Source organism: Perognathus longimembris, chromosome 20 (assembly GCF_023159225.1).
Source record: "Perognathus longimembris pacificus isolate PPM17 chromosome 20, ASM2315922v1, whole genome shotgun sequence".
Classification (NCBI taxonomy): Eukaryota; Metazoa; Chordata; class Mammalia; order Rodentia; family Heteromyidae; genus Perognathus; species Perognathus longimembris.
In genome coordinates this window covers 15,751,306-15,771,178 of record NC_063180.1, presented here as the reverse complement: position 1 = coordinate 15,771,178, position 19,873 = coordinate 15,751,306, and the positions used below count along the sequence as shown (strand labels likewise).

At 52.5% G+C, this 19,873-nt stretch overlaps 1 protein-coding gene across 1 annotated transcript in view; it reads left to right on the top strand.

The window, feature by feature from the left end:
* The first annotated feature begins 203 nt into the window (after positions 1 to 203).
* The window catches only part of Pepd (peptidase D), an 86,637-nt gene continuing 66,967 nt past the window's right edge, over positions 204 to 19,873 (top strand). The window contains exons 1-6 of the mRNA XM_048330088.1: positions 204 to 291; positions 4,048 to 4,231; positions 6,196 to 6,323; positions 12,854 to 12,917; positions 14,860 to 14,907; positions 15,449 to 15,510. Coding sequence (XP_048186045.1) covers positions 275 to 291; positions 4,048 to 4,231; positions 6,196 to 6,323; positions 12,854 to 12,917; positions 14,860 to 14,907; positions 15,449 to 15,510 — 503 coding nt within the window. The 5' untranslated portion in view covers positions 204 to 274. The remainder of the gene's footprint in view (positions 292 to 4,047; positions 4,232 to 6,195; positions 6,324 to 12,853; positions 12,918 to 14,859; positions 14,908 to 15,448; positions 15,511 to 19,873) is intronic.

Below are 19,873 nucleotides of genomic sequence, written 5' to 3'. Positions count from 1 at the left end.
CCTCGTCTGTGCCCCGCCCATGACTTGACCACGGCCCCGCCCTCCGAGCCAGGCCCCGCCCCAAGTGCAGACCAGGCCACGCTTCCGTCTTGAGGTAGGCCCCGCCCACCGCAGGCCCCGCCCCCGCAAGGAACATGGCCTCGCCCCCGCCAGACACAGGCCAGTCCCCGCCCCCTGCACTGTCCCCGCCCCTGCCCCGCCCCCCCGCGCCGCAAGAAGACCCTGCCGGGTTCAGCTGACGCGGCACTTCACGTGACTCGGGTGCTGAGTGAATATGGCGTCCTCCGCGCGGTGAGTGCCTGTTCCTCTCCCTCGCTCCCGCACGCCGGCCGCGAGAAGAGTCGGTCGGTGATCTGGGCTGGTCACGTGGGTGGAAGCTCCAGGCCGCTCGCCGCGAGCCCTGAATCTGAACGCGGGGCAGCGAGCCGTGCTCCAGGCCTGGGCCAGCGCCCGGCGCTCCTCCGCACCGTCCCCGTGGCCCGCAGATCCCGGGGGCTGCCGAGGCCGTGGCCGCGCCTCTGTGGCCTTCCCGCTCAATGGGCGCTCTCTGCTGCGCCCCTCTGGCGGCCAAGCTGTTTGGTTTGACTAGTTCCCGGGCACGTTCTTCCAGGAGGGGAACGGGGTTTGAGTTGGGCGTGGCCCCCCCCCCCCCCCCCACTTTCCCCACTTAGGGCCTCAGTGTCATCTCTTCAGGGCAGCCTTCCCTCATGGCCGTTTTCACAGCTCTTTACCACCTGGTAAACTCGAGTGCTTGCATTTCAACTTGTTGCCTTCTTAGGAAGAAAAGCAGGGCCTGACTCAGGTTCTCAGAGCTCAAGAGTTTTCCGTACAGTAGGTGCCTCACACTTCTACAGAATGAAATGGTGCTAGTGGGCAGGAAGAAGTGAGGACAGATACGGACATGTTGGGAGAATGTCACAGAAGAAGGGAAATCTGAGCCGAGGTTGAGCTGTTTTTATTTTTTAAATTTATTTTTGTGTCAGTTCTGGGTTATGATGACAGTTCAGAGGGTTCTGGGGACAGAGAAGAGTGAGGTACATCTCTGGGTTAGAGTGTATGATGCTCTGGGTGGCCTCTGTGGACTTTCCTGAGAGGCTGGGAGGCTTGCAACTATAGCTCCTCCTGCCTCAACTTCCAAAATGCTTGGATTGCAGCTGTGGGCCATTGGATTACAGATGTGGGCTACAAATGTGGACCTGGCTGGAATCTACATCTGAAAAAGCTTGCTCCCCTGCCCTGTCAGATCAGTGGGAGAAGGTGTGGGCCTGGTGGTGTAGGGTGCTAGGAAGGTCATGGTTGCCAGAGACAGCATTCCAGATGCCAGTTTGGGAAGCAGGATCAATAAAGGGAAACTGGAGGTGGAGAAATGAATCATTTTCAGAGGTGAGGAGAATGGCAGCAAAGTTCTCAATCGGTCCTCAAGGCTGAGAGAGCTTCAGATGTACAAGTCAAACCTCTAGTGAGCACCTACTGTGTTCCAAGAATAGCACCGGGCCTACCCTTAGACCATTGGAGCAGGTGGACACAAAGGTCTCAAGTCTGTCTTGGCATGTGCCAAGGAGGGGCATGTACGCTGAGGTCAGTTAAGTACAGGCTGATCTTTGTGCTTGATGACCTTTAGTACCAACCTTAAGCAGTGAGCCACACTTCATTCAGATAGACAACTGTGTAGATTGAGTCCCAGTAGAATCAGAGTTATGAACCCTGCCTGTGACCCTGTCTAAGAGAGCAGAGAGCTATAGATGCGAGCTGATTTCTGCCTATGGGTCTGTTGGCTCTATCTGGTCTGGCCTGGTAGTCTTAGGGAACTGGAGATACTGTATTTGGGCTTCAGTGTTCCCGGCTTCAGCCTGCCCTCTAGGCCTGCCACTTTCCTATCAGTACAGAGGAGCCAGGCTGGGAACTGGCTGGATGCTGGAAGGAGGGTTCTTGAGGTAGTGCTGATTGTCTGTGTCATCACAGAATGGGTGAGGGGGTAAAACACAGATCTTGGCCACTGTTGGAGGCCTGACAGTATGGGGAGCTTTCAGAGTTAGTTGGTCAGGGTTTCCTAGCCACCATAGGCAAGTGTGAGGTTGCCCTTTAAAAACTCTAGGGGCTTTTATCTTTGTGCCAGTACTGAGACTTGAACTCAGGGCCTGGGTGTTATCCCTTAGTATTGTTTTTGTTCAGGGCTGGCCTTCTACCACTTGAGCCACAGCTCCACTTCCAGCTTTTTGGTAGTTAATTAGAGATGAGCGTCTCATGGACTTTCCTTCTTGGGCTGGTGATCCTCAGATCTCAGCCTTCAGAGTAGAGAGGATTACCGGCCTGAGCCACCAGCTCCTTCTCCCACTCATTACCTAAGTGGTGCTCTGGGAGTTGCAGAGCCAGCAGGGAACAGTGGATGAGCTGCCCTGGGTGTGGTCCATCTGCAGTGCTGAAGTCAGCATTCTGGAGTGAAAGTGTCTGAAAGGAGCCTTGTTCTTGGTCCCACCCAAAAGTGAACCTTGTGTCCCTGAGCAAAGGCCTCATGCTGGCCCTGAGGGGTAGGGGGTGGGATGAGTCTCCTGGAGCCAGGTTGACAACCTGAGTATCTCCTTGCCTGCCTGGGCTTTTCTCTAGGCCTAGTCCTTGCTCCTGGTGTGTGCTTGAACTTATGAGCCTCCTAAGAAGAGAGGGAGATGGGAATGAGGACTGCTGGCCAGGTGCCTTGAGGTCCTTTCTAGCCAGGACGAACTGTCTGGCCTTAGTGCATGGTTTGGTAGCTGGAGCATCTATGCTAAGCTTAATCCTAGGCTGGAGGCCAAAGTTGGGGAAGCCAGAGTGGCTTCATACTGTATACAGTTCAGGGGTCTTATTCCATTTCATGCCATAGATCCCATGAATATCAGTGCAAATCTTCCATGCTATCTCATAGCTTGCTATTGTGGATGGCATCATGTGGCAGTGGCACACGTAGACAAACACTTTGTGTGGAAGAGGGGCCACGTGGCAGGAGGGTCTGTTCAGAAAGCCAAACTATAACAACCCGTTTGCATGGTCACCATTCTGGTCCTGTGATACCTAATCACGCCAATGAGACAAGTATGAATCGTGTGTGTGTGCATGTATACATGTGTGCATACATGTGTACATGCGTGCATGTGTGTATGCACATACCAGTCCTGGGGCTTGAATTCAGGGCTTGGGCACTGTCCCTTAGCTTTTTCCTTCCAGGTTGGCACTTTACCACTTGAGTCACAGCTCCACTTCCAGCTTCCCTCTCCCCCAGTTCCCCCCCCCACCCTTTTCTTTGTTGTTTAGTGAGTGATTGGACTTTTCTGCCCAGGGCTAGCTTTGAACCTTGATCTTCAGGTCTCAGCCTCCTGAGTAGCCAAGATGACAGATGTAAGCCTGGCCCATGGCTTTCTCTGTTGCTGCTTAGAAGGAATAGAATCCCTTGGGCTTGGGTGTTGGAGGCAGGGCCCGGTGTGTGTGTGTGTGTGTGTGTGTGTGTGTGTGTGTGTGTGTGTGTGTGCGCGCGCACGCGTTGCAGTCAGGTCCACAAAGTGTCACCAAGATGAGCCCTTGCAGTCCTCCTGGCTGAACATGGCTGACAGGCTGGTCTGTCCCACTTGATCATCTGACTGCTTGCCCAGCCTTCCAGGAAACACATGTGGCAGGGAGGGACAGCAGGCTGTTGCCTGTGGGTGTGTGGCCCTTCCTGGCTAGAGGGCCTGTGGGTCTGCTTCCTGTCCCATAGGGCTGACATAGCACCTTCTGATGGGCACTTCTGGAAGTGCGGCTTTACATGTCCTGTAAGGGTGTCACACCCAGAAGATATTTATTAAGTGCTTGCTGTATGTTAGGCAGGCTGCCAGCATGAGACACCCACCTAGAAAGCACATCTAGGTTTGTGATTCATGGTGTCCAGTATACCTTCCTGTCCCTCAGGGGTGACAGAAAGATAGTGTAATTGAGGGGCGATGTGCCAACCATGTCCAAGGCCCTCCTGGCAGAGCCAGAGTTGGGGTTGTGGTAGTGTTAATTGGTCTGTATGATGACATTGTTCTTTTGTCTTCATAGCCCTTCCTTTTCCCTGGGGAACGAGACCCTGAAGGTACCATTGGCGCTCTTTGCGCTGAACAGGCAGCGCCTGTGCGAGCGTCTGCGGAAGAATACGGCCGTGCAGGCCGGCTCGGCTGTGCTGCTGCAGGGTGGCGAGGAGATGCAGCGCTACTGTACAGATACCTCCATCGTCTTCCGCCAGGTGAGGCTCTGCCTGCCTCCTTCTGTCCTCGGGTCTGGCTGTGGGGGTCAGGGACTGTCTCTTGGACTCCGGGGAGGCCCCCTGAAGGTAGTGTGGCAGATAGGAAGTCCACACTGAGGGCAGGGGGTGGTCAATACCTTCTCGGCCTTGGCTGCTGGCAGAGCTATTGAGATCTAGAAGGGTAATGGGGCGTAAGCTGGCAAGGCTTTATGGAGGAGGTAGCCTTTGGGCTGGGCCCGGAAAGCCAGCATGAATTCAGAGCTATAGGACGGTGGTATGCATAGGTTGTGGCGTAGGCCATAGGCCAGTGAATACAGGAAGGAGGACTGAGAGGAGGTGTGTGGCACCAGCTGGGGTTGGAGTTCTAGCCTCTGTCTTGCGCCTGTGGCTCTCTCTGAGCCCATGTCCTCCTCTAGGAAGTGCTTCACCACCTTTGTGGTGTGCAGACTGGATGAGGTGACCTTGGCTGAGAATTGTCAGCAGCCCTTGACCCCTGGGAAGCTAGGGAGGAAACTGACAGATGACAAAACTGAGGCCCGCTATAGGAAATGACTTGCCACGAGGCAGAAGCGGGATTAGGACCCCATCTTTTGATCCTATACTTAGTTCTCTTTTTTTGTCCCTGCTGCCTGGTCCAGAGCTCCAGAACCTTCCTTAGGGGTGGGCAGAGCCTAAAGCCATGGCCCTTCAGCATCCACTTCAGCTGGGGATGGGGGTGGGCGGGGATGTGGAGCGGGAGGAGGGGTCTAGCAGAGAGAAGAGGAGGCAAGGGCTGCCCCCCTTGCTGGACCCCATCTGCCTCTGCCGGGCACAGGTGAGCTGGGATCCTGTGCCAGGAGCAGCCCAGTTCTTGGCTGAGAAGACATTGCTGTCAGATGCCCGTGTCCTTAGGAGCCTCGTGCCTATAATCTGGCAGGCAACAGTTTTTTGTTTTGTTTGTTTGTTTTTGCCAGTCCTGGTGCTTGGACTCAGGGCCTGAGCACTGTCCCTGGCTTCTTTTAGCTCAAGGCTAGCACTCTGCCACTTGAACCACAGCGCCACTTCTGGCCGTTTTCTGTATATGTGGTGCTGGGGAATTGAACCCAGGGCTTCATGTATACGAGGCAAGCACTCTTGCCACTAGGCCATATTCCCAACCTGTTTTGTTTGTTTGTTTTTGTGCCAGTACTGGGGCTTGAGCTCAGGGCTTGAGTACCGCCCTTTGGCTTTTTCCACTTAAGGCTGATGCTCTACCACTTGAGCCATGTAGTTCCACTTCTGAGTTTTGCTGACCAATTGGAGATAAGAGACTGCCAGACTTTCGAAAGCCCAGGCTGGCTTTAAACCATGGTCCTCAGATCATAGTCTCCTGAGTGACTAGGATTACTAAGCGTGAGCCACTGGCTTAAGTTTTTGGTTTTTTGTTTGTTTTATTTGTTTTTCTGGCTAGTCTTTATGCTTTTTGAGGTTTGTGTGTTTGTCACTTAAAAACCGATCTCCTAAATTCAGCTGTGGGCTTCCTGACTGACGTTATTCTGGGCTCATCTCGGAAGAGCTCCTCCTCCACTTTGTACCTTGCTGACGCATTTTAGCTTGATTCTTGCTGCTGAACACTGACGTCATCAGCTGCCCCAGGGAATGGGAGGAGGAGTAAGAAGTCCTGGATGGCATAAGGCATCTGGCCTGGTGTCCGAATAGTGCTGGAGCTTGGTGCTCTTGGCTGCTGTGTCCTGGGGGTACCTTGTCGTGTACCTGGCACAGGTACCCATCCCACATCATCAGATGGGAGGGAGATCCAGGATGTAGCTAGATGGGCAGCTCACAGCAGAGAGGTGGGCTGCACAGAGCTGAGGGTGGGGTGGGGGCACTGTTTACAAGGGAAAAAGGTCTGAATACTTACCTGGAAAGAAGATGTCTTTACTCTCACACTGCCTGTTTCTGTCCTGGTCACTGGGTAACAAAGGCTCCCCCCGTTGCTGCCACAGGAGTCCTTCTTTCACTGGGCATTTGGCGTCATCGAGTCAGGCTGCTACGGTGTGATTGATGTGGACAGTGGGAAGTCAACTCTGTTTGTTCCCAGGCTCCCTGACAGCTATGCCACCTGGATGGGAAAGTAAGGAGCAGTTCCTGTGCCATCATTACCAAGGCTGCCAACAGTCACCAGCAGGGTGGGCGGGGTGGTCAGGAGGGATAGAGTAGTGGGATTACTTTAGCTGCAGTGGGGCAGTCCTCCCTGTATGTCCTGAATGGGCATGGTGTAGGGCCTGAAGGTGCCCGTTGGTACATCTGATTGGCGTCAGGGCGGGCAGTGGTGGTGGTGGGGCTTCCTGAGGCTCATCACTAACTTGCAGAGGCACCTCACTGCCTGCCTCTGGCCATAGATGACTCCTCTGTGAGGTAAGGTGGAGGTTCCCCAGTGCCCCGTGACTGTGTGGGCTCAGAAGCTGGGCCTTCCACATCCCCCATGGCACCTGCCAGCTCCCAGGGCCTCTGGGAGCTGTTTCTGCTCACTCACAATATGGAGCCGAAGCTGCGCTTATTCAAGAGGTTTGAGGTGATCAGAGGACCTGCCTTCTAGCCTGTCATTTCTGCCTGGAGAGTGATTATTTCAGGCTAATGTGTAAATTGCAGCCTTCTCTGCCCAGCACCCCCAGAATACTCATTAACAGATAGGCTGGCCTATCTGTGGCTGCTGTGAGTGACAGGTTACCTGCGAGGAGGATGAGGGTCTTTGTGGAGGGTTAGGGCCTCACGGGGCGGGCCCAAACCTCCTCTGCTTGCTGCTCTGCCCGCCCTCCACAAACCCAGTGGTGTAGACGCCACAGCATCTGTGGTGGCAATTCTGCCATCTTGGGTAGGGGTCCAGGCCCACATATTGTTGGCCACATGCTGCTTGGCAGGACTCCGGCGTGTCCCTGGGCCTTTAGATTTGTTGTAAAGACTCAGCTTCAGCCGAGCACTGGTAGTGGTTAATTGTTAGCACTGTAGTCCTAATTGTTCAGGAGACTGAGACAAGGATCATAGTTCAAAACCATCATGGGCACAATAGTCTGTGAGACTCTTATCTCCAGTTAACCAGCAAAAAGTCAGAAGTGGTACTGTGGCTCAAATGGTAGCATGTCAGCTTTGAGTAGAAAAAACAAAGGGAGAGCACAAGGTCCTGAGTTCAAGCCCTAGTTCTAACACACACACCACCACCACCACAAAACCAAACCCTAAACAACCCCCAGCTTCAGGCAAAGTGGCAGCAGAGGAGAGGTGGGCTTTGCTTTTCCTGGAATATCTTGGCTCTCAGGAAGGAGTGTGGTCTGTGGACATCCATCTAGCTGGCCTTTGTGGGTGGGGGAAGGTTGGTACTCCATTGACCCCCCAATCCTTAGGTCTCAGCCTCCTGAGTAACTGGAATTACAGGTGTGAGCTCCTGGTGGCCCCACTCAGGGGCCACCTTTGAACACTGTTGCATTGGGGATCCAGCCTTCAATTTGTGACTCTTTGGGGGACACCCTGATACCTAGTAACCTCAAAACCTTGGAAGAAAATAAGAACTGGTCTTATAAGAAAATTCTCCCAGAATCCTTTCTCCAAAGATGAGTTTCCAAGGGTAGCGCTATCAGTGGAAGGTCTCTAGAGTGGTTGGGAGCCCCGTGCCAAGTGGCCTGGGGCTCTGAATGGCACCTGTGCTTTTGACCTGACTGCTGTTTCTGCCTCATGGCAGCCTTGCCTCCTGGTCATTATGATGTCCCACTGCTCAGAAAGCCAGCTTAGCAGTCAGAGCACATGCCTGTCCAGAGAGGGACAGTGATGCTAGACTATGGCTTCAGGTCAGGTCTGACCAGGGGCCCCACCTGTCTGGAAGGTAGAGGGGATCTGGATGTGTCTCCTGTGCTGCCTTCTTTTTCTTATGAGGTCTTGGTGCAGGCAAGCAATGGGAGCACCTCTCTGAGCGGTGAGGATGGCTGTCACCTGAGGCTATGAGGGGGAGGGTCCTGTCCCTGCCTTGGGGATTTCGCCATTCCAGTGGCTAACCTGAGTGAATGTCACTCCTCCCACATCTGAGGAACCAAATGGCACTTGGCTTGAGTGAGGGTTTAAAACCCAAGGCCTGGTCAGGGAACAGCTGCTAGCAGTTGGTTTTTCTGGAGTGTACTCTTCAATAATACAGTAATAATATTCTGTACCTTGGACACAGCTGGCTTCCACAGAGGCCATTAAAGTGCTCCTTTAGTCTGCCCCTGTTTTGTAGACTTTGTGCAGACACACAGCCTGGGGTGACCTTGAGTTGGTCTCCCTGGTGGGAAGGTCTCATGTGCACGCTGGCAGACCTGACCAGACAGCCTTGGTCCCAAGGGGAATTCTGGTCCCACAGCCAGGATACATGGCAGTCAGCAGGCCTTTTCCTTTCTGGGCTCTGGGGTAGCCCTCTCCTGAATCCCCGTGGACCTGAATCTTTGGGAGAGGAGGCTTCACTGCAGCCCGGTAGTACCAGACAAAGGGGCTGGTTGTCTGGGCTGGAGTTTGGGGAGTGGCTAGATCTGATGTGGGAGCTGCTTCCAGACGCTGTCATAATCAATAGGGCATCAGGAGAGAGGCTTCTGGGATTACCTGGCCTTTGCAATCAAAACCCACCAGACTGAGCATTTGACCTTCAGCTTCTCAGCTTCCTTCTGAGCCTCTATCTGATGGCTTTTGAAAATCCATCTGGCAGATACTACAATCCAGAGTCACCCGGGGAAACAACTCCCCCGCCTGTAGGATCTGCCGCCTCCTGCACGAACCGTCTGTGTTGCTGTTAGGGTAGCAGCCACTGCTGGGAGGGGGGAGGGGGTGTTAGAGCAGGTGGATAGTAGCTTCCAATTCATTTTTGTTTGGAGTCTTTGCTCATAAAAGTGTGAAGCCTTTTTGACACGAGAGTGTTTCCCCATCACGTTCGATCAGAATTGGGTTTAGCTGATGACAGCCTTGACTGTGAGACGTCTGGGGTCCTCAGAGAAGGCAGGAAATTGCCTCTGTGATTCAGAGCTCTGGACAGTGTTGAGCCTGGGGTGGGGAGGGCAGGGAGCAGATTTGGACCAATGCCTGAAGATCCTCTCAGGACCTCTGCTTCAGTTCCTGGCCAAACTGGAATGAGAGACAATGAGCCTGGCCTAGGTTTATAGGGAGGCTCCCTCCCTCTCCCCTCTGGTGCTCAGGCTGTCCAGGAGGAATAGTTAAAGAGATGGTCCCAGGGCTGAGGGCCCCCAGCCTCAGCACTTGCCTCCTTTCAGTGTGTGTGGTGGTCATGTGTGGTGGGATGTACATAGCTGTGGGCATATGGGGTATATGTGACAGGTATGTGATATGTATATGATGTGTGTGTGTATAGTTTTGTTGTTGTTGTTGTTGTGGGTCATGGGGCTTGAACTCTGGGCCTGGGCACTGTCCCTGAGCTCTTCAGCTCAAGGCTAGTGCGCTACCACTTGAGCTGCAGTGCCACTTCTGATTTTCTGGTGGTTAATTGGAGATAAGAATCTCACAGACTTTCCTGCCCAGGCTGGCTTTGAACTGTGATCCTCAGATCTCAGCCTCCTGAGTAGCTAGGATTACAGGTGTGAGCCACTGGTGCCCGGCTTTTGTCTGTAGTTTTGCATGACATTTGCCTCCCAGAATATGCCTTGGATCATGAAGAAGCCCAGGGCTCCCCAGCCTCTCTCTGGCCTCATCCTGGTCCCCAGTATTACCAGGAAGGGCAGGCTTCTGTGAGGGGTACAGCCTTTCTTGAAAGAGGGCTGGCAGGGTTCTTTCAGCTCTTCCTGAGCTGCCTACCTCAGGGAGTCCCCTCCCCCATCCTAGAAACTGCCAGTCTCCAGCCAAGCCCTGTAGAGACAGCACTGATGTGGTCACACGCTAGGAGAGGTCTCCAGGGTCGGGCAGGAGGCGCCCGCGTGGCTCTGGAGAGGACTGCTTCTTTCCCTGACAACCTAATGACATCTTGAAATGGTTACTGACTTCCGCTCTGCTGCGAGAGCCTGCCACGTTCTGCTGCCCGCAAGCAGCATGAAAGGCAGCTGTGTTGTTGGGAGCTGAAGGCAGGCTCAGGCCGCTGGAAATTGATGGTGACTGGTGTAATTTGGGCCTATTACTTATTCATTAACCGTATGCAGGTGGTCAGCTAGTTGTCAAGCCTTGCTCTTTGAAATTTTATTTTCTAGAGGGCCCCGTCATGTCTGCAGCGTAGGACGTTAATTTAACGTCTCCTTCCCACCTGGGGAAGGAGCACAGGGTGTTGGCGCTCACTATACAGGAGCAGGCATCGGTCCTGCCTTCGGGTGCCTGGAACTCCTCCTGCTGGCAGCGCAGGCTGCTTAGATCCTGGGGATGGAGATCCCGTGGATTGAGGGGACTTTTGCCACAGCTGTCCCTTGCATTGGGTGGGCTAAGGTAGGTGAGCTTCCTTCTTGACCCATCTCTCTCGGACTGGTACTTTTTTTCTTTGATCAGTTATGGGAATTGAACTCAGGGCCTGGGCACTGTCCCTAAGGTCTTTTGTTCGAAGCTAGTGCTCTGCCATTTTGAGCCCCAGCTCTACTTTGGATTTTCTGCTGGTTCATTGGAGCTAAGAGTCAGCTCTCAGCGTTCTAAGTTGTTTAGGATTACGATGTGAACTATCAGTGCTCAGCTTAAGCTTTTTTGCTCAAGGCTGGGGCTGGTTCATTGCACATAAGAATCTCACAAGGCTGGGAATATGGCTTAGCGGTAGAGTGCTTGCCTTACATGCACAAAGCCCTTGGGTTCAATTCCTCAGTACCATATACACAGAAAAAGCCGGAAGTGGCGCCGTGGCTCAAGAGGTAGAGTGCTAGCCTTGAGCAAAAGGAGCTCAGGAACAGTGCTTAAGCCCTGAGTCCAAACCCCAGGACTGGCAAAAAAAACCCCAAAACCAAACAAAGAGTCTCACAGACTTTCTTGCCCAGGCTGGCTTGAAACTGTGATTCTCAGAGCTCAGCCTCCCAAATAGCTAGGATTACAGGCATGAGCCAGCGGCACCTCTTGCTTTTCCAGATCGTGCTTTTATGCAGCCTAAGGATCCACTCAGTACTTGGTAGTACTGCCCACGAACAAGGGGTCTTTGAGCTCTCTTTCCTCAGGAGTCCTGGCATGTGGCAGTTTCTATCCAAGCTGCTCCTGACTAGCTGCTAGAGGCTGTGCTAATGGAGGTGTCAGACCTTGGCCATTTAACTTTTGAGTCCTGTCTCAAATACCGAAGCTGAAGTGACTGAATTGTGCAAATTTAATTAATGTTGGGAATTTGATGGCCAGTGATTGCTTAGCAAGGTCGAGAGAGAAGAAATGAGAGGTTGTTGGGCACTGCTGGCTCATGCCTGTAATTCTCATATGACTCGAGGCTGAGTTCTGAGGATTGTGGTTCGAAGCCAGCCTGGGTAGGAAAGTCTGTGAAATTCTTATCTCCAAATAAGCACCAAAAAAAGCCAGAAGTGGAGCTGTGGTTCAAATGGTAGAGTGTTAACCTTGAACAAAAAAGTTCAGGGCTGAGTTTGAACCCCAGGACTGGCACCAAAAACCCCACAAAGAAATAACAGCTATTTTGGGTAGTAGTAAGACCAGAGTTCCTTGGCCCCATTTAGGTTTCCTCCCGGCCTCGTTGGCTCTGTGCAGCTCTGAGCTGTTGCTGCTGGTCCCCAGCCCCCTGCCCTGTGGTCTGTACCTCTGGAGTCAATGTGTGGAGCATTTGAGTGGAGGCCAGAGAGAGCTGTAGGATTCCAGTTCCCGGGCTGTCATTCATGTCACAGAGTCTGAGAGTGGAGTGTAGGCCACAGAACCCTGTCATTCTCTCTCCCTCTCATTGCATCTGAGGTTCCCCAGTGCTTCCTCATCGAAATGCCCGAGGGCCCAGGAAACAGAAAACGTTTGTGTGTTGTCTGAAGACCTCTGTTGGATGGCACACCTGCTGGTGACAGGAGGCCACTGCAGCCCAGGGGGTGGGAAAGGACAGCAGCAACTCCCCTGGTGAGGTGGTAGGGGGTGTACGCTTGGGACACCACAGGATGGTTTGGGTGTGTCATTGGCCTTGGCCAGTGATGGCCTCCCCTGATGTGGTCACTGCCCTTCCCTCTGACTTACCTACCCACCTGGGGCAGGGGTAAAGGCCCGTTGCCCCTGGGAGGGGGGGGGGGGGCATTGAGAGGCCCAGGCCTCCACTCCCACTGTACTGTATCTTTTCCCTACCTGACTTTCCAAGTTGGATGGACTAAACTTGAATTTTTTTTCTCTTACCTTATTGAGTTATATTGCAATGGACATGTCAATTTGTTAGGTTTCCTTGAAAGGGACTCCCTGACAGCCTGGGGGAAGAGGGCTCACTTGTGCCTGAACATGTGGGTCATACTGACTGGCTGCCCGTGGTATCTCCGGCTCTGTGGGTGTAGTGGCACTGGATGACTGGTTGGCTGGCCTGGGTGGGGAGTGGTGGAAGGAGGAGGCAGGTGCAGGTCTGGTGTGACCCGACACTGGGGCAGACCTGCTTGGTGCTAGGCCAGCCTGACAGGAGGGCCTGGGGCTTGGTGGCCTGGGTCCAGGGGGCAGAAAGGGGGTTGTACTGAGTCATTGCCATGCCCTGATCTTGGGTTCCTTGTGCTTTCCTTTGAGGATCCATTCTAAGGAACACTTCAAGGAGAAATATGCTGTGGATGACATCCAGTACGTGGATGAGGTAAGTAGCTGGGTATCTTCTCTCCTCCCATCAGCGCTTCAGCAGCACCCCTGGTTATTCTAATCAGTGGGCAGGCAGGACACGTATCTCAGACCTCCGATCTGAGCAAGCCATTCCTGGCCCAGGTGGCATCTCTAGTGCCTAGGATTGCAGCCGCCGGGGTACAACAAAGGATGTGGCCTGCACACAGATGGACACAGATCTGTCAGTCACTGTGGGCTTGGCCTTGGCCTTGGCCTTCATTGTTAAGCCTCTCAGAGGCCCTGGTCAGCTATGGGTTTGCCGTCAGATGTGTATGAGGCACCTCTGGGTACCTTCCATTTCTGTGCCCATGGTGCTCCATCTTGACTGCCAGAGAGGAGGGACTGCCCCGGAGATCGATGCTCGCCGTGGCCTGCCACAAGGCAGGGGCACTGGTTTGACAGAACTGTACTGTAGTTGTGTGTGCCAGACTTCATTTCAAGCCAGTGACTCAGATTGTTCAGGGTGTACTAATGCGTCTCCCTGGAGAAGGCAGATTGGGGGCTACCAGGCCAGGAAAGGCTTTGCAGTTGTGTTGGTAGCCAGGGTCCACTCAAGCCAATGGGATCAATAAATGACATTGTCCTGCCAGGCTGGCAGACACGCAGCCAGCCCACTGAGTTGGGCCTTGATCTGCCTGTGCACCAGGCAGCATGGCAAGAGCGGCTTTCTCTTGTTATTCCTAACCAGCACGTCCAGAGAGTCATTGTGGAGAGAAAAAGCATCAGCCCGCACATTTGTTATCCGGTTCCCTCTCCCAAGGACAATAGCAGATACAATCCCCAAGTGCCTGCTCGCGCTGCTTCTGCTGCCATAATTGACGGGATCGTTGTGCATTGATGAATGCAGACCCTTCACATCAGTGAAACAACACACTCAGGGCCTGACACTCACAGCTCAGCTCGTTTTCCTGACCCTCCCCCTTCTCCAGGAGGAGCTGGGAGGGGGAGGAAGGGCCTCACCCAGGCTGTTCACAGGCTCAGAGGCTTAGCCATTCTCCAAGCACCAATGGAGTAAATGCGTGCTTGTTTGCTTGCTTGCTTCCCGGCCTTTTTTTTTTTTTTTTTAATCAGTCATGGGGCTTGAACTTAGGGCCCGGGTGCTGTCCCTGAGCTCTTTTGCTCAAGGCTAGTGCTTTACCACTTTGAGCCACAGCTCTATTTCTGGTTTTCTGGTGGTTCATTGGAGATAAGAGTCTCATGGACTTTTTTTTTTTTTTTTTGCCAGTCCTAGGCTGTGAACTCAGGGCCTGAGCACCGTCCCTGGCTTCTTTTTTTTTGCTCAAGGCTAGCACTCTGCCACTTGAGCCACAGCGCCACTTCTGGCCGTTTTCTGTATATGTGGTGCTGAGGAATCGAACCCAGGGCCTCATGTATACGAGGCAAGTACTCTTGCCACTAGGCCATATTCCCAGCCCCTCATGGACTTTTTTTTGCCCAGGCTGGCTGTGAACCACAATCCTCAAATCACAACCTCCTGAGTAGCTAGGATTATAGGCGTGAACCACAAGTGCCTGGCAGTATATGCTTTCTGATCCAACCGCTCAACCGGGTCATCTGTTTGTGTGTGTCTGCACGTGTGCGCATGCACGTGGGTGGGTCAGTGTGTGTCAGTACTGGGGCTTGAACTTGGAATCTGGGCACTATCCCTGAGCTTTTTTGCTCAAGGCTAGCACTCTATCACTTGAGCCATAACTCCACTTCTGGATTTTTGGTGGTTCATTGGAGATAAGAGTCTCATGGACTTTCTTGCTTGGGCTGGCTTCCAACCCGTCCTCAGATTTAAGCCTCCTGAGTGGCTAGGATTATAGGCGTGAGCGACTGGCATCTCGTATGTGTGCTCATTAATAAGTAATGATAGCCTGTTGACTCTTTTGTACTTCGTGGCTGCTCAAAAGTGGGTTTGCTTTCTGCCTTTTCAGATCGCCAGTGTCTTGACGTCACAGAACCCCTCTGTCCTCCTCACCTTGGTAAGTGTCTGGGAGCCAAGAGTGCTTAGCACTGAGGAGGAATTCCAGAGGGGCATTGAGGAGGAACAAGAAAGGAGCTAAGGACAGAGACTCAGTCCAAATGGCTGACCCTTTCTGAGGCAGGAAGTACTGTGTCCTGTCCCTAGGCCACAGCGGGCACTTCCGGCTTTTTGCTTGTTAATTGGAGATAGGAATTTCCCAGACTTTGCTGCCTAGACTGGCTTTGAACCTGATCCTCAGATCTCAGCCTCCTGAGTAGCTGGGATGACAGGCATGAGCCAGGCTATCTCACTGTTTTAAGAAACTAGGTTTTGGTGGTAGAGAAGGGAGGCTTTGTCGGCTGATTGTGGTCAGAGATGGCCCAGTGTGTTTTATTAGGTTGTGCTGGGGCTCCTTTGTCAGGCAAGACAGGAGGGCAGGGGTTGGCCGGTTGGAGTGGGGCTCCCCATTCTTACTGTCCTGAGCCTGGCTGGATGAGACAGGCCCTCCTGGACAGGCTCTGGGGACCCTGCATCTGTTCTCACACACACCCTCTCCCCAGCGTGGTGTCAACACAGACAGTGGCAGTGTCTGCCGAGAGGCATCCTTCGAGGGCATCAGCAGGTGAGTCCGGAGCCCACAGCCATCTCTCCCTCCTCATCTTTACCCCCAGTCTGCACAACCATATCATGTATAGATTTCTAGATTGACTTGATTGGGTGTTTTGTTTTCCTGGTACTGGAGATTGAACAAGTTTTTTGCTTGTGAGGCAAGTGCTCTACTACCTGAGCCATGCCTCCAGCTCCTTTTCACATTGTTTATCTTCAAAGTAGGATCTGACTTTTTCCCAGGCTGACCTGGGCTGCCAACTTCTTACCTGTGCTTCCCTCATCACTGGGGATGACAGGCCCAGCCATTGTGCTTCCCCATAGCTGGGATGCTCAACACTATGCTTAGCCATTGAGTGAGATGAGGTCTCTTGAACTGTCCTCCATTGATGGCCTGTACTGTCCTTGAGCCACTGATTTCTGCCTCCCAAGTCGCTAGGATTATGTGCCCCAGAAGATGAATGTTTTGAGGAAATGTTGAGAAAACTACTTTGCCTGAATTCACCCACTAGTACCTTCTGGAGCAGCGCCTCTAGCACAGGGTTCCTTATCCCCTGCACTGTACAGATTTGCTCCTTAGTCCTGACCTCCTGCCTACCCTGGCCAGCTCTCAGCAGCTTCCCATGTCTCCTGCAAGCAGTAGCTCATTCTTCTTGTTGGCCCTCACTCCCATAACCCTCAGAGAGTGCTGCCTGCCTCCCCCCACTCCCCAGGCTGGCTGGTGACTGGTTCTGGGGGAAGTAGGGAGTCTGTGGACCTGCCTGGAGGGGCTATTCGTGCTGTAGATGAGTCCTCATGGGGAGGCCTCTGCTCCCTGAGGTTGCCAAGGTTGGATGATGGCGATGGCCACCCCAGCCCTGGTCCTCATTCTGGACCCCCGCACCCTCCCCCACCACACGTCCTCTCAGTCGCCGTGTCCTCTGTTGTCTTTGGTGGACTAAGGCAGTGATGGAGGATGCGCCTTATAATTATGTATGAGCGCGTGCTGTGGGACCGTGCATGTGTGCGGTGGAGGGGTGATTAGGAAGGATTATGAGCTGATGAATATGTATCAGCCCCCCTCCCCCATGAGAACAGCTATGGGGGTAGAGGAGCGGGTATTGGCTTTGCTGCTTTGTATCATCCAAATCCCGGCATCCTCTCCAGAGATTGCCCAGAGCCGCCTAGGGGTGATGCGCTCACCACTGCGGAACCTTGTCTCTCCTCAGCGTCCCCATGTTCCCTGGACATACTGCCAGATGTCCACATCGAGGAACTCTGCTCCCCAATCTTGTGCGGCACTGTGGATGTCACCATCAGCTCTCTGAGGCTGGGCCTGCCTCATGGGAAGGGTCTTGCCCTGGGCTGGGGTACTCCAGTGGTCACCACACTGGCTCTGTGACCTTGAACCCCGGGTGTGACATGGTGCTACGGGCCAGGTGGACTCCAGCATGGCTGACTCCCTGGCTGAATGCCCGGTGAAGTGTCATGGAGATTCAGGTGGAGCCCCAAACCGCCCAAGGGTCCTAATCACTGCTGGCAGGGGACAGAAATGGAGACATCTCCCCTGCCCTCACGGGGAGGATTCCCTGCTGAGAACTCTCGCCTTCCTCTCCAATAGGCAGACCCCCTCAGCTTCTGACCGTTGGGGGTCCTAAGACCCCACAGTCATTATCTGAGCTCCAAATGAGCCTATGCCCTGTAAACCTCAGCCCCATCCAGTCAGCACTCAGACATTGCAGGGTGCCACGGACTGCCTGAATCCCACACCAGCTCTCCTGGCTGCACCATCTGCAGCCTGTGGTACAGTCCTGACAGAGGCTGGTCTCAGAGCTCCACAGGCCACAAACTCACTGGGCTGGGCTGGAAGATGCCCTCTGTGTCCAGTGCTGGGTGGACACCATACCACCCCTAGTGGTGGCATGAACCCAGGTCTCTTCCCAAGGGGGAACCCCCACACCCCTCTCTCTGATCTCTGGTCTCCTGGTTGCTTATGGTACTGTCCCTGTTCTCTGCTCCCTGGCAGGCTTGTCCCACCTCTCACATCTCATTGTGTCCACTCTCATGGCTAGTCTCCTGGGACAGGAGCCTTCAACCAGCGTTCTCTACCTTGCAGGCTGTGGATGCTGACTTGGGGGTTCAGCAGGTGCCCCTCAACCACCTCTTCCTTGTACAGCCACATTTCTGGGCTCTGGGTCCAGGTTGACCACTAGCTTCCCACTCACCCAGATGTCCAGCACCTCAATTCTGTCTTCTTCCCCACCCCTGCAGCTCAATGCCACACTCACCTGCCTGCCCAGCATCTCCAGCTGTTTTCTGGGGATAATAATAGCCTGTGTCCTAACCAAGATGTATCTTGCAGATGCCCTGCTTTTTAGTCCTCCACTGCTCTTCTCCAGTCTCCTCTCGCTGCCCCATGAAGCTCCTTATTCCTGCAAGTTTGTCCTTAGCTTCTCAGAGGCACGCCTCCTCCACAAACCGTGGGTGACCTTTGCAGTGTAATGGATGTTCAAGCTTGACCTCTTACCTTGTCCTGGTGGGCCCTTCCGGGATAACTGCAGTCTCATCCGTGCCCAGCCTGTGCTCAGACTTCTGGGGGATGCTACAGAGGCTGAGGACGGCTTGGTCCGGTTGTCTGAGGGAGGGACCGGGCCCATATTTTATGTCAGCTAGTTATTCATTACAAGCCTATTTCTTATCTTTGGTGTTCAGTGAAACTACTTTGCATATTTGAAGACAATTGGTTACAAATTAATTCCCTTTAAATAAGCAGTTAAATATGAAATGCTAGATTTGGGGGGTTGTTAATGCAGGAATATTAATATCTGAAGATGTGAATTTTAAAACCCAGGAAGTAGAGGGACATAATTAAAACAATGATACATGGCAAAATGCCAATTGGTGGTGGTTACTGTTGGGTTGCCTATCAGGTTAATAGTTAATTCAAGTTAATATTTGGTTACAGATTGGATCTGTGGAAATCTTCATTGGGGGGGAGGGGCTCTGTCCCAGCCCTGGAGAAAGCATCAGATGGGGAGATGCCTGCATATTCTCTATCTCTTTCTTTCTCTTTTTGTGCCAAGTAAAGGGTTGGCTCAGGGCCTGGGTGTTGTCCCTTAGCTTTTTTTTTTTTTTTGCTAAAGGCTGGCACACTACCTCTTGGGCCATATTTCTACTTCCATTTTTTTTGGTAGTTAATTGATCCTCAGACTTCAGCCTACCAAACAGCCAGGGTGACAGGTGTGAGCCACCAGCTCTTTTGTTTTGAGACAGGACCTTGCTCTTCATCTCAGGCTGGCCTCCACATTACAGTGCTCCTGTCTCAGCCTCCCAAGTGCTGAGATTACAGGCATGTACTACCCTACTCAGTACACTAGTTTGAGTTAATTTTTGCATGTGGTGTTAGGCAGAGTTCTGACTGTATCCTATTTCCATGTGGCTGACCAATTGTTTCTGCACTGCTTGCTGAAACAACTGCCCTTCAACACCTTTGTCAAATGTGAATTTTTACAAACATTGTATAATTCTACTTATACAAAGTACCTAAAACAGATTCATAGGGACATAAAACAAAGGAGTGGTAACCAACAGGTGGAGAGAAAGAGGAATAGGGAGTTCCTTTTTAATGGACCCAGAGTTCCAGTATGGGTTTGATTCCTTAGTGCCATATAAACAGAAAAGTCTGGAAGTGGCACTGTGGCTCAAGTGGTAGAGTATTAGCCTTGAGAGCTCAAGCCCCATGATCAATCAGTCAATCAGTAATCAATTGATCATAAATGTATGGGCATATATTTTGGATTTTTTGGTTTGTTTTTAAAAATAATAATACTAATAATACATTATTAGTGTTTTGTCGGTCAGGGTGTTTGAACTCAGGACCTGGGTGCTGTCCTAGAGCTCTTTTGCTCTAGTCTAGTGCTCTGCCACTTTGAGCCACAGCTCTACTTTCAGTTTTCTGGTGGTTAATTGGACATAAGAGTCTCAAAGACTTTCCTGCCCAGGCTGGCTTTGAACCATGATCCTCAGATCTCAGCTTTCTGAGTAGCTAGGATTACAGGTATAAGCCACCAGTACCTAGCTATTTTATTTGCTTTATTTTTACTTTTTTAGTTTTCAGTCCAAGACTGAGACTCAAACTCGGTACCTGATGCTTTCGCTCGTAGGCTGGTACTCTACCAACTAAACCAAGCCTCTAGCCCCTATTTTACTTTTTCCTAACTTCAAAAGGTTGTATAACAGGAGTCACAATTTCATGTGTCCTGAGTATCCAGTGCTTCTTCATCAGGGTCAGGCCTCCTGTCATTCTCGCAAATCATGTCTGTTCCCTCCCCCCGTGGGTTTGATTTTGGACTCTTAATTTATTACATTAATAAGTATATCAGTCCTTATGCTACTACTAC